The sequence below is a fragment of the Saccopteryx bilineata genome, chromosome 5 (genome assembly GCF_036850765.1).
Source record: "Saccopteryx bilineata isolate mSacBil1 chromosome 5, mSacBil1_pri_phased_curated, whole genome shotgun sequence".
Taxonomy (NCBI): Eukaryota; Metazoa; Chordata; class Mammalia; order Chiroptera; family Emballonuridae; genus Saccopteryx; species Saccopteryx bilineata.
In genome coordinates, this window is record NC_089494.1 from 125,903,724 (window position 1) to 125,918,409 (window position 14,686).

A 14,686-nucleotide genomic window follows, 5' to 3' on the forward strand; every position below is an offset into this window, starting at 1 on the left:
GATCACCCTTTAGTTCCAGTAACTCCTGTGTACCCTTCAAGTGAGCTTGGCCACTCTCTCTGGCTGGAGTCCCTCCCTGAGCATGCCCCACTCCTTGTCTCCTGGCCTCTGTCTTGCTCCTTTACAGTGCTGTCTTGCCGTCTTGCAAATACAGTACCTTAGTTATCTATCTTCACCCTGGCCTGCCATCTTGGGAGAACAAGACTGTGTGTGCTCTGTTCACTGCTGTATCTTCAGCCCCTGGAACACATAATGGATGCTCAAATACTTGTAGAATGCATCAATGGATGAGACCACAGCCAGCATGTGACCTCATGATCTATTCAGAGAGACTCAGGATGCAGGCCCTTGTCTTGTTGATAGTTCCTACTGGTCATCTCCCCTACAGCCATCATAAGCAGAACTAAGTGGTCCACGTCTACTTTTCTTTCCTCCCCACCCCCTTCCTCAAATAGGATTATCTGCTTTCTAAATAATAAATGTGAGATATATTCATTATAAGACTCTTGAGCTACTTTTGTCTTTTACTGTTCACAGACCTATACAATGGAAGAGCTACTAATTGAATACTTACTGTGTACCAGATGCCACACTAGGCACTGAGGAAGCAAAGGTAAGTGGGACCCAGTCTCTACCCTCCAGGACATTATAATGCAGCACCTATTTGGCATCTTAGGTTACTCTGCCCAGCTGTGCACCTTAGAAGAAAGGGTCTGTTTTTTCCTTTTTTTTTAGTGAGAGACAGACAGACAGGGACAGGCAGGCAGAAAGGGAGAGATATGAGAAGCATCAATTCATAGTTCATAGTTGTAGCACCTTAGTTGTTCATTGACCACTTTCTCATATGTGCCTTGACTGGGGGGCTCCAGCCAAGCCAGTGACCCCTTGCTCAAGCCAGTGACCTTTGGCTCAAGGCAGTGACCTTGGGGTTCAAGCTGGCAACCCCATGCTCAAGTCAGATGAGCCTGTGAGGCGACCTTGAGGTTTTGAACCTGGGTCCTCAGCATCCCAGTCCGACACTTTATTCATTACACCACCGCCTGGTTAGGTGAAAGGGTCTGTTTTCTGTTTACCAGCCCAGGGCAACAAAATCACATGAAAGTTTTGTTAAAACTGGGTTTCTGGGTCCCACCTCCAGAGTTTTGCATTCAGTAGATCTGGGGTGAATCTGCTCATTTTCATTTCTACAAATTTCTTGATGATGTTTATTCTGCCAGCCAGGGAATCACACTATGAGATCCACTGCCCTAGACCCAGAGCTCTTACCATTTTCAGGAGTTTTGCACGTGCACTGTCTCATTTAGTCTCAGAATCTCTAACCGAGCACATTAAGCGTACACAAGTGGTGAGAGTTAAGGCTGACCCTGAAGCGCAGGGCTTCCCATGGAATGCTGCTCTCCCTGCACGGTACCACGTGACCTCTCAACAGTCTCCTGCCACAGGAGGGCTGAGACAGCTGGGATGGGTCCAGGCAGAGGCAGTGAAGCTTGCATCGCACAGGAAGGCTCCTTCAGGGAGGGAGGCCAGGAGAGAGGGAAGAAGAGTCTGCTCCTCCCTTCTGGAAGGAGAACTCTGCGAAATACGGGCCGAGAAGCAGCCACTTGGGAGAGCTATGCGGTCCCTCTACTTAGACCCTCAGGAGAGGAAGGTGGAGGTGCTGTGGCAAAGGAAGAGGGCATGCTGGGCCCTCCTGACCCACGGCAGGTCTAGCTGGGGCCTGGATCATTCCACCTGCCTCTCAGGGACCTCTCTGGGAGCTCCGGCTGACAAGGCCGCCCTCCTCCTCCAGGTTCTGCCCCAGCACCTCCCTCCAGGGACTGGCCGGGAGTGCGCTGTCCGATGGAAACTCAGAGCTGTCGCCAGCCAGCTCAGCAACTCAAAATAATTACTTCCTCCTTGGCAGCCTTAAGGCAGCCAAGGGGCTCTGGCCGGACAATCCCCCAGTGTTCCCTGGAGCCTTTGGGGCGCGGGGCTGGGCTGGGCACTTCCTCATCTGGGAGGAGGCCTGGGCGGGAGGGCCTGGCTCCGAGAGGAGAGCAGACATGGAACAGTGTGAGGCTGGACGGGGGAGTCTCCGATGTTGTATACCTAAGCAGGAAGCCAGGCCTGCCCAGCCTTGGCGAAGGAAAATAAGCTCTGAAGGCCTATTTTTAGAAAGTGTCAAAACCCTGCTTCTCAATAAGCAGTGGAATTTAGATCTAAAACTTACTTCTTCGCTGAAATAACCACTAGACTTCATGTAAGAATGGCGCCATGGCCTGACCAGGTGGCGCAGTGGATAGAGCATCGGACTGGGATGTGGAGGACCCAGGTTCAAGACCCCGAGGTCATCAGCTTGAGCATGGGCTCATCTGGTTTGAGCAAAGCTCACCAACTTGGACCCAAGGTCGGTGGCTCGAGCAAATGGTTACTCGGTCTGCTATAGCCCCACGGTCAAGGCACATATGAGAAAGCAATCAATGAACAACTAAGGTGTCACAACGAAAAACTAATGATTGATGCTTCTCATCTCTCTTCTTTCCTGTCTGTCTGTCCCTATCTAGCCCTCTCTCTGACTCTCTGTCATGGTGATCATGGTGTCTGAGAGAAGCGCCGAGGCTGGGGCCTGCTCACCCTCCACGCCTCTGGGCTTATGTGGGGCCACTCCAAAACCTGTCTAGGAATCAGGGTGTGTGGCCTTGGAGTTGGCAATGATGATGGTGATGACAATGGCGATAATGATAGTTATGGTGACGATGATGGCGATGATGACGACGATGGTGATGAGAGTGAAGGTGTGTGCCAGGCATACACTTGACGTGTGTGGTCTCCTTCAATCCTTACCACCCCCGATGGGGACAAGAGTGGTTTGCCTCCATTTTTTTCGATGAAGAAAGTGAGGCTCAGAGAGGTTGTCACACTACTAACAATTATAGGGCTGGCATTCAAACTCAGGTGGGGAGAACAGCAAAACCTGCCCCACATGAACCCATGACAGAATCTCAGAGGTGGAAGAGGTGACAGGAACCCAATCCCTGCGGCTTTCCTCTCACAGCGCACACAGCAGTCTCTGCACGCGCTCCCTGGGGAGGGTGGGGACTCTCGCTCTTGTGAACAGCGCTTGTTTTCAACCAGCTCTAAATACTACAAACAGTGTTTTTCAACCACTGGGCCGTGGCCTGGCCCACCAGGAATTTTATGCTGGTCCACAACAGATTTAACCACCCTGATGTAGATTATAGACCCAATGATCTTAGTGGAATTCACTTATGCTCAGGGTGATTTCTGCCTTAGCAGTCTCCAGAATAATTCTATTTTTCACCAGTTCCTAAGTGTAAAAACATTGAAAACCACTACTATAAAATTTCCCAATATTGAGCTGAAATGTCTTCATGTAATTTCTGTGGCCACACAGAGTTTTATCTATTTACAACAGCCCTTTAAGCCTCTGGAAACAGCTCTCAGCCTCTCAAACATTTTGTTTGCAAGTTGGGCACACTCAGTCCTCTGGCTGTGCCTGCCCCTTATGAAGTGTGGCAGTTTTCAGTGTGTAGAGCAGACTATACTCAGAGCAAAATATACCTTTGAAGGTAGATCTGATTTTTTAGAACGAGCAAATGGCTTTTTGGAATCAGGATTGTCTGAGTTGGATGATTGAGCTGAGAGAAAACTTTAAAAGATAAAATTGAGCAACATTAACATCTTGCCCAAACTGGCATTGAAATTCCTTGAAGAAATTCGCAAAACCACAACTTAAACAATAGCAACGTTACTAGATGGAGTGGAAAGCCTTGCAAAGCAAGGAGATGCTTAGTTTTCGAAAGCAGGCACATTTTCAGTAAAATGTAGATAAAAATTTTGGCAGTGTCACTTACATCTGGCAGTTGTAATAATCTGCCATAATTGGAGAGGGACCACTAGTTTGCGTTGCAATTATGTCATGGCTGGAATGTAGCTTGAAATTTAAAATGGTGAAATTGAGTCTAGCCCCAGCACCCTCCTGAGGCATTCCCACACTGAGCTGCCGTCCTGTGCTGTGCTGGAGGCCAGGCTGGCACCTGACACGGGGAGTGGCCACCCTGCCTTGCCCTGCTCAGAGCACTCCTGCTCAGCGCGACCAGGTGCTGAAGTTCCCACTGAATAACATGCACAGCTTCAAGGATGGCCAAGGAGCAGATTGGGCAATTCCTCTGTGAACTCATGTAGCTGTGCTGTGCACTGGAGTCTTGCACATGGGGCTGCTGGAAACAGCTGGAAACCACAACTGGCGATTCTGGAATCCAGAACCAAGTCCTGAGGGAGGGAGAAGGATGCAGCCGACAGAACGGCTTTGAACTGGATTCCCCAAGGCAGAGGCCACATGCAGTGGACTCAGGGACCTTCAGCCCGTTGGCAGGGTCCTCCTGAGGCCTGGGACACAACCTACTCCCTTTTCTTTTTGCAGTTCTGTGCTGCCCACTGGAACGCTCTTCCCACCAAGCTCGACTTTGCAAAGACACAGTCTTCACCTGTCTTTCCTTCTTATCCCTGAAGTCAAGTTCTTAATCACTATTAGCTAAAACCTAACTACAAATCAGGGATGAGCCATTGTGAGTGGAAGTCAGAGCGGAAGACAGTACAGATGACTCCTTGGGAGACAAGAAAGGCTTCATAGAAGAGAAACAAGATGGCAGTCTGGAGGCCATTGAGAAGGGTTAGCCCCACACATGCAGGTGAAAGGACTGTTAGAAGGCATCAACCTCACACAGCTTCACAAAAAGGCTTGGGAAGCAGGGAGTTTGCAGCCTTGTGCAGCCAGGGCCCGGACCCAGGAGCCCCCAACAGATCCTTGTGAAGAGGAGAAACCTGCATTTTCTCATCTGTAAGTGGGCATTACAGTCCATCCACACCACTCCCCCACCCCGCTGTAGGTAGTCATGAAGAATAAATGATAATATCCCGTACTACTCACAGCAGATGGAAATGATGCAACAATCTGCTGAATGAATGAATAAACGTCGTATGTTTACCTCCTAAGCTTCACAATGCACCCCACTCGGGAAGAGAGGGAGCCCTCCCGGACCTTGCTGCTGTTTGGAATGGTCTTTACATGACAGAAGTTATTTCCCCCAAATTCAAAAATGCTTAGACACCAAACAAATGGCCAACTGAAAAGAAAGATTTGTTTCCTTCAGGAACCAGGAAATTGTGGTACAACAGGAGAGCTGGCTGGAAGCCCAGAAGACCCGTGCAGCACCACCATCCTGGTGACTTGTCGGGGGTGTGAGCTCTATGAGGATTACCTAATTTTATAAAGGCCGGAAAGAACTGGATGTGTCGATAGTGACAAGGCAAGCCTTCTGCCACAGGTCTCAATGCTCAGGGTGAGTATACAACAACAACAAACATCAGGAATGTCACGGATGGAAACCAACCAGTCTCTGAGGGGCCAGTGTGCAGGCATGCGCAAGTGCACACACACACGTGCACAGAGCTCCTTGTCTCTAGAGCCCTTTATGCCTAACGCATGGATTCCTTGTTCATTCAGCTGCACCCCTGAAAAGTATTTCCAGAACTTAGGTTACGCCCCTTGGCAGCTCTGCTTCACACACAGATACTCAATATTTATGAAGTGTGACCTCTTTATCAATGACTGAGCTCCATCAACTTCAGCTTCTACCCTGTTCGGACCAGCACAACTGTCACCTTTACTGGGGGCAGGGGCAGCGGAGTGGGGGTGGTCACTGAATCTGAACCTAAGCCACCAAAGAGCTCCAGCACCCAGAAAGGAGACCCAAAGGCCCTTCAAAACGCTTGCTGAACCTCACTCAGAGCCACGTTCTGCTGGGGAAATAGCCGGCCTTGAGGGTCTTGAAGAAGCAGTGGGAATCAGGAAAGCCTACAGTGAACTCAACCAGCGATGCTGGGAGGATTCCTCCTGGCTGAGCCCTGCTCTAGACCCTACTGTGTCCAGAGCTGCAGGGCCTGTGTGGCACTGTGGCAGACTGGTCTAGAAGACTGCCAAGGAACCAGAAGGCAAAAAGCATACTGGGAGGGCGTCCCAAGATTGCTCAGTTCTTTTTCTCCCACCTCCTGCTCCTTAGGGCAGTTTATGGTCCTCTCCCGCCCTGTTCCCACTCCCCCTCCACCATCAGAGAATTACTGCATTTATCATTTAGGTTTTCCAGGTCATTTCTGGAAACCACCATGTTCACCCTTTCAGCTCACTGTTGAATAAAAAGTCTATGCCATTTAGATAAGAAGCGAGCCTGAAGTAAATATCTTTACGGAGCACGGTGGACAGGGTTGAAGTGATGGTACCATATGGGGCAGGCTCTATGCAATGCCGGTGGCCAAGGCCAGCCAGGTTCACACTGGATTCAGACAGACAGTAGAGAAACTGCGGAGCCAGAAAGGGTTGAGCCATTCTGTTTAATAAAGTCTCACAACAGTGGACAAGCACACAGGCAGAGGAGACCGCCCCTCAGACAAACAAACAGCAAAATGGCCCCTCACAGTGGTGGGCAGGCAATCTGCATCTGCAATCTCCCTGAGCGCAAGCAACCATAGCCTTATAGAGGCCATACACGCGTGGCACAAACACGTGCTCATGCACTAACCAGGCAAAGGGCTTGCAGCCGGTAAACCAGTGAGCAAGCCTAACTAACACAGCTGCCCAGAAGTGGATTAAGGTCAGTTGAAGCCCTGGGCACAGAAGAAAATATTGGGCCCCTTACATTAGAAAAAAGTATAAAGTTGGGGTTTTGCGGAGCCCTTGAGAAGTCAGGGCCCAGGGCACATGCCTGGTGCGCCCACCATTAAATCTGCCTCTGCAGCTGCTCCACACTGTACCTGGCTCCTGGGGTCATCCGTGGCCTCTCTAGCAGGACAATAACCAGGACGGGCAGTGAGCCTGCTGGTGAGTCTTATGAATCTGGAATGTGTAGGAGAGTGTAAAGCCAGGAGCCAGGGCCAGGGCCACTATCACAGCAGCCTGGCCCATGCAGGTTCGCATTGGATTCGGACAGTCGGTAAAGAAACAACGGAGCCAAGAACTGATGGGCCTTCATCTTTAATCCTAGCTTGCACCCGGCGGGCAAGTAAAAATACACACTGGGCTCCAAAACCCAATCACATTCAGTGCTCACAAAGCTACTGACTTATCCGAGTTTCCTAGAATCAAAGGTTTCTAGCTCACCAGCCTTATTCTCCTCAGTTCCCCATCTCCTTCCTTATCCCAGATACAAACTCTACACAAACTGTCATCTCACTCAGCAATCCGCCATCTTGGCTGCTTCTCCTGGCCTACTCCACATGGCCTCCTTCTGCTCTCTGCTCTGCTCTCTCCTCTAATGATAATCTCAGGAACCAAGAGCGCAAACTCCCGCTCCGTCCCCATTTTATAGTGTAGAAATCCAAACTCTTAATCCAATATACAAAATAGGGAAGTCTCTAATACAAAGTCACTTTTCTGAGGCATGATTGGATTGTACCACCCCACATCAAAAAAGGGTGGGAAAGGCTTAATCCCAAAACCAAGCCCCAGGCTACAAGGATTCTCAACACACATTAATATCACCTGGGCAACGGCCTCACGTGGGCAGTGCTATTTTTAACAAAGTGAGCATAATATATTTTATCTGCCCAACAGAGAGTTATCTTTCTTTGAATAAAGAGACATTTTAAAAGGACTGCAAATGGCTCTGGCCAGTTGGCTCAATGGATAGAGCATATGGACGCCTGGGCTTGATTCCCAGTCAGAGCACAAGAGTGCTTTTCTCCTACTCCTTCCTCTTCTCTCCCTTTTCCCCTCTTCCAGCCAGTGGCTCAATTGGTTCCAGTGTGGCCGCAGGCACTGAAGATAGCTCAGTTGGTTCGAGCCAGCCTCAGGTACTAAAAATAGTTCAGTTGATTCAAGCATTGGCCTTAGACGGGGTTGCTAGGTGGATCCTGGTGAGGGTACATGCAGGAGTCTGCCTCACTATCACTTAAAAATAATAACAATAAAAGGACTGCAATCATCACACACAAAAGCTGGTTGGTTTTATGATAAAAAGTGTGGGACAGTGTGGGACAGCTGTGTTAGGCTTGCTCACTTTTGCCTGATTAGTGCATGAGCATGTGGCTGTGCCACGTGTGTGTAGCCTATGTAAGGTTGCACTCAGGGGGATTGTGGATGGTGGGTTGCCAGCCCACCACTGTGAGGGGCCATTCATGTTGGTTTTTGCCTGAGGAGAGGTTTTCTCCTGCCTGTGTGCTTATCTGCCGTTGTGAAATTTTATTAAATGGAATGGCCCTAACACTTTCTGGCTCCGCAATTTGTCTAACACCTGCTGGAATCCAACGTGAACCTGCTTGGCCTTAGCCATCTGCATTACAGACAGGGATTGCACTCAGGTTATCATCCTTTTCCTGTGCAGACAGATGGGTTGGTACCCCCCCCCCCCCCCGCACTTGCACCCTTAGAGAAGAGGGTGGCTGAGGGTGACTAGCAGTTCTGGAGCAGGAGGGAAAGTAGGGGGAGCCAGAGGGGACTGGGGTCAGCAGTGCCCGTGCCCAGGCAGTCCTCTAGTTCAATTCAGTCAGAGTTCCAGTTTTCCCAGGACAGAGTAGCACAGAGTTCGGCTTTCTCTTTTCTCAGATATCTGAAAGCAGGGCTTGTTCAGCGACTAGATTAGAAAAGGATATGGAACTTGTTCCCCATACTTTAAAGCAGGGAAAAAGCCTTGTTGTGAAGAGAAGAAACAAAACCTGTTTGGTGACTTGTCATTTCAATGAAAACATGAACCTTTCACAGGTGAGCATTCCCCCACACCCCTCCCCTTCTTCCTGCCACCCAGGCGCTCGGGATCACAGGCCACAGGTGGGGGTGGGAAGAAAAACAGAAAAACAGGCCCTGCTCCTTCAGGGAAAGTTTAAGAACCCAAGGGATCAGTTTAGGGGAAAACGTTTATTAAGCTTGTCTGGTCAGGGCGATAAAATACACTCAAGAGACAGTGCCACATTCTGCCACCTCCATTAGGAAAACAGCAGAACAGTTATGAGTTTTTTGATAAGAGTAAATTGTTTTCATATTTATCTTAGTTCTCTTTCTTCATTACCCTTGAATAAACAAAAACTGATTTCTTAATCCCCTGTACAACAAACACCACCACAAAATCCTCTGAAAGGTCAGGTTTCATATAGCCAGAGCTGTGGGAATTAAATGAAGGGAATACATTTCTAATTTTTATACAAATAAAAAGGTCATTCCTAAGAATTCCATAAGGCCTTATCAACTCCATGAAGCTTTTCATGAAAACTTATTTCAAATGGGCAGCCCATTTGAAAAGCCCAGTGTAATAATGCTGGTGACCTAGGCCAGGCAGGTTCACATTGGATTCAGGCAGAAAAACTGCGGAGCCAGAAAGGGTTAGGTCATTCCATTCAATTAAGTCTCACGACAGACAAGCACACAGGCAGGGGGAACTGCCTTTAAGGCAAACAAACAGCAAAATAGCCCCTCACAGTGTCGCACAGGCAACCCATGCACCCACAACTCCCCATCTCTCTCTAACACAAGCACGCATAGCCTTATACAGGCCACACACACGTGGCGCAGCCACGCACTCACGTAACAATCAGGCAAAGTGCTTGCAACTGGTAACCCCACAAGCAAGCCTAACACAGCTGCCCATACCTCCCCTCCTCCAGTCAGGGACTCTGAGGGAAGAAGCCTGTATTGTTAGTCAAGACAAGGAACCAGCACCCAGCTGGACACGTCCTGAGACTCGGAGACATGCGTGTATCTGAAGGACCACAACCTGCGCCTTTCTCCTTAACCTGCCTCACAAGAAGAGAATGTGACTGGGAGATAAAAGCAAAAAAATCAGCATTCCTGTGAGCTTTGTGAAGAGAAGTGTGCACACTAGGAACTGAACATAGGAGCAGGGAGGAGGAGGCTGATGGCGCAGTATTACTGTCTGCAGATAAGACGCTAGTTGGGCCATTTGTATACATCTCCCTAAAAGCAAAAGATTTTCTCCCTGATTTTAAGATAAAGAGTTTCATAAAAATGGAGACTAATTTACCAGTATCAGAAAAAAACCCCAAAAACAAAACTAGGCACTTGAGATTCATCTTCCCTTTTCATTACAATTTTGCTTTGAAATATAGTCCTTAAAATTGCTTTGAAGGTGACCCTTTAAGAATGTCCTAGCTTGCACATAGTATGGCAAGAAAACTAATAGCCTTCAGCAAATGAGTTGTTTTTGTTACTATAAGGGAGGAAGGACTTGAAGGGCTGACTGAATTAGTTTGAAAAAATAATAAAAGGCTTCACAACTGTAATTTATTATTTTTCAAACTAACTCAATCAGCCCTTCAAGTCCTTCCTCCCTCACCTATTTACACAGACAGGTTATTTCATTCGCAGCCATAACTTGAACCTTGTACAAAATGTATGGCTTTAATGTCTAGGGTTTGGGCACAAGAAATGAGCAGTGAATATAATTACAGATAAATAGGTACAAGAAATTACAACTAAATATAAGGAAAGTCTGTAACCATTAAAAAAAAAAAAGTACAAAATGCAAACACAGTTTATGCATAAATCTTAATTTATTTTTAAAAAATGTCAAGAGAACAAATATACTATAGTCAAGTTCAGCTTAATTACAACAAAGTTATAGGATAAGAACAAAAGAATCCTCACGTATAAAGGATAATTAAAATGTCAGCCATATCAAGACCCTCTATTTTTAAACACTGTGTTTGGCATTTCACTTTGTAAAAAGATGATATAGCCCTCAAGAATCCTTCAACCACATCCAGTATAAACAGGCGTAAACTAAAAACAACTTTAAAAACCTATTTAAATTAAGACCATCAAGGATCTATGGGATTATTTCAGGAGGACAAGGGCTGGCAGAGACACTAAATACTGTAGTTCTAAGGGAAAAAATTTACAATCATTTTCTGTAGCTTACAGGGCAAATTGAATACCATGAAAAATGTTCTTCATGGCACATTTAACAGTTTGAATTTAAATAATACTCAACAGGAAACAGATTCTGTGACAGCAGCTGAGACATAATAACAAAAGGGTGTGATACCTAAGTGTGGCCCTTCCCAGTCTATTTTTAGAGGTTCAAGACAGTGCCTTAAATAGTTTTGATAATAATGCTTGTGGTTAACAACTCAGCATGTAAAACACAGTCTGGGAGCAAACCAGTTCTTTCCATGCTGTGTCACCAAGTTTGCTGTTCTTTCCCTTTTAAATTAATCCTGAGACCTTGCTCACAGAACACAGGGGATCTGAAGAATCTTTTGTTTCCTCCTGTTTACTATACTGCTCACAAAAATTAGGGGATATTTTATAGCTTCATACTAATTTTGAAATATCCCCTAATTTTTGTGAGCAGTATAAGCTACCTTGGAACATGCATAACTAAAATTAAATGATAAATGAAATCTTTGAAAATGTTATTCACTAAAAAAAGAAATATCTTATCTGGAATCTTACTTGGAATATTAGTTTAATCAGGAACAGAGCACACAATGCAGAGGAAAAAGCTCTTGGGTTCACTGAAATATTATGGAGACATGCCTTTAAGAGACTTCCATATTAGGAAGTGACAATTTCTGTGTCATCCATCCCAGCACTGAGATGGCTGTGTCTATAAAGTGTGTAGGGTTTTAAGACATTTATATATATGTAATGATGAATGTGTACATGCTCACACAATACATATATATGTTACCATGTGTCTATAAACATGTACACACGTCATATATACACAACAGATGCTCATGCACATGTCTCCCAGTGACACAGACGCTTCACGTGATGAAATTTGCTTTCTTTTACTTACCACCTTTTTCAAACTCAGTCTTTCTATTCCATTTCCATAACTCAAAATTATACTACATCACACTCTAAAGGTTTCATTTTCATTGTCAATTTAAAAAAACTAGTCAAACCAAATTATATCAAGAAACAAAGGCATATTTAGGGCTAACATACTTTACTTCAAAAACAAAAAACCAAAAATGTATTTTAAGACACTGAAATTTAACAATCAGTTTTTAACGTTTTCTTAGAAAAGGAGAAGAAACCCCTATCTTAGAGAATTGAGTATAAGAGACTTAAACTGGCTTTCATATCCATACTTTTGGGATCAAAGGCTAGACTAGAGGTTCAAGAATAACAAATGAGACCCAATCTCCCCTCCTCCTGAATCCGAAGAATGAGTGGCAGTTACAGAAGTTATAGAAACCTATAGGTCTTCAAGGTGAATTGTCTGGGTTGCCAGGAACAAGGAAGATATGGATATGGGACTGGCTCTCACACAAAGAAGTCCCAGCTCAGCAGTGGGTGGGGCGTGGGGCCGCTCTGACTGTTCTCACGCACCCAGCCTGGACTGTGGAGTCCGGTACCTGTGGTTGCTAGTCCTCAGCGGGGCACAGCCGTTGGGACTGTTGTGACTGCTCTTCATGACACACAGCCATTTTAGGCCAAACCAACCTGGCCATCCTCGTCCTCCAGCCCCTACTCATTCTCTATTACAAGTTCTCTTTCAGTAGGCCGAGCTTCCGCAGAGCCTCCCGGCGGGCCTCCTCAGTGGAGCCCCGGCCTGCAAACTGGACAGTGATGCCCTGGGGTCTGAACCCCACAGCCCTGGGTAGAGAACCTGACTGCTTCTTAGCAGCCTGGCCGCAGTCTGGCTGCTGGTGCTTGTACAAGCTCTTGCTGGCCTGCTGGTGTGCAGGTTTACTGGTGGGAACCAGGGACGGACGGATGGTAACAGTTTTCCCAGCAGAGAATAAGGCACCAGGCTCACTCTTTAGGACATCGTGGATGCTCAGGAAGTCACTGGCCAGGGTCTGTTCTGTCTGCACGCCTCGGGACTGCTGACTGCTGGCCTGCCCTCCTGCCCGCCTGGACACACCTTTCTGGACTGGGCCAGGCTTGCTCTGGTCACATGTCCCCTGCTCTAGCAAGATGCTTTTCCTCTGCTCAGGGAGTTCAACCTTTTGGACCTGATCTTCTGTTTCTCCCATTGAAAGGAAAGAGATGCCATTAATGTTGGCCAGGACCTGGGCTTTCCGCTCCTGCACATTGACCGCTGCCTTGGAGATTGTTTTGTTGAACTCCTTCCCGGCACTGTTGGTCACACTGATGTTGCTTGGAAAGCGGTGGATCTTGGGTGGAGGATGTATTGAGTGTCTATGCCACACAGAGCGGTCTCCTGTTCGAGGGGGTATAAAAATCAGTGTGTTCCATTCTGCAGGTCTAGCCTCTTTCGACGGGGAGATGGGTGAAAGTGCTTCCTTTTCTACCAATTTCTCAGAAATTTTCTTGGCAATAACAAGAGGAGTAGGGACCGAGCGGGGTAGTTTCGGGTGCTCTGCTGGAAGAGGGGAGAGCAGCTCCTTCCTGGGGAGGGCGGGCGCCGTGGCAGCCGGCTGGAGAGGCAGCTGAGCAGGGGCCTCTGAGACTGTGGACTCTGGTGGGGAAGAAGTCTCCACGTCTTTTATCCCGCATTCCAGGGCAAGAATGTCTTCCTTCTCACCAGCTCCAGCCCCTGAGAAGTAGGGAGAATCCTCATAAGCTCATGTAACCTGATGTAAAACTAAACAAATTACATTTCCTGAATTGAAAAGGCCTCAAAGGAACATAATACCCTCTGTCCCCTATCCTGTACTAATGAAAGAGAACAGAGTCCATGATTCTCATAAGCACAGCACGAGAAGGGGTGAACTAGTAATGGTGAGATGCTGAGTCAGAAACTGTCAGTGCTCGGGAAGCACAGAGTAAAAGCAAGCTTCTGAGGACCCATCCTCCTGAGGCATTATGGGAGGAAAGAGTAACTTACCTTGTCAGGGATATTTACAAAGGGCATAAGGAGGCTGGACGGTGGTGTGGCATACCAACAACTCCATCATATTCCTCCATGAAACAGAAATGTTTCCTGGCAACCCGAAATGGAATTGAATATACCAGCCTTGGAGCTTTTACTATATCCTGAACATACACTGATCGCAGATCACCTCACTTTCCTACACTTAGGTGTATACGTCTGTCTCCTTTGCAAAACGGTAGGCTGTCTTATTTCTATATCGCAGAATCACACATGATGCCTGCCAGAGTAGGCACTTAAAATTGTTATGAAAATATCATGTTAGGGAATTGATGGGCAAGGTAGCTTACTTTCAAAATGTGTTTTCCTTGGCAAAATTATATGATATGCCGTTTTAAAAGGAACAGCAGGTTCAAATTAATTTTAGGAACTATACTTAAAAGAAGTGTGATAAAAACAAGAGATTCATAATTAAATCTCTTCTTAGTTGCAAAGTAAGCTCCATTTTTGGAATCAATAGCCATAGTATGTGAAATTCTGTATAATGCACAGCCCTGCTTACAAATGAAAAAGAAAAAACATATTTCTAGAGGCTTGTGGTAAATGGCAGTATTTTGTAGTTAGCAGAGCAAAATTGTTTTCTGTTTCTTCCTCACGATTAGCAATCCTTATCACTGTATCTTTTCCAATTATGAAGAAAAATAGAAGAACATTTTCTCCGTGTCCCTCTCCACTGGTTCTGTCACAGGACTTGACAGAGAGCACACTTTTCTTTCTTTAATAACCGCCCTGAGTGCAAAGAGGATGCGGAGTGAATTTTTGTTCTGATCTTTTCGTTTTCCTGAACCAGCTGACCTTTCAGTTCAAATACCTGCACCCTGGGAACC

At 46.7% G+C, this 14,686-nt stretch overlaps 1 protein-coding gene across 2 annotated transcripts in view; it reads right to left on the reverse strand.

The window, feature by feature from the left end:
- Positions 1-10,538: 10,538 nt before the first annotated feature.
- The window catches only part of PROSER2 (proline and serine rich 2), a 47,092-nt gene continuing 42,944 nt past the window's right edge, over positions 10,539-14,686 (reverse strand). For both annotated transcript variants that reach the window (XM_066280658.1, XM_066280657.1), the window contains exon 4: positions 10,539-13,523. In XM_066280658.1, the coding sequence (XP_066136755.1) occupies positions 12,502-13,523 (1,022 nt within the window). In that variant the 3' untranslated portion in view covers positions 10,539-12,501. The remainder of the gene's footprint in view (positions 13,524-14,686) is intronic.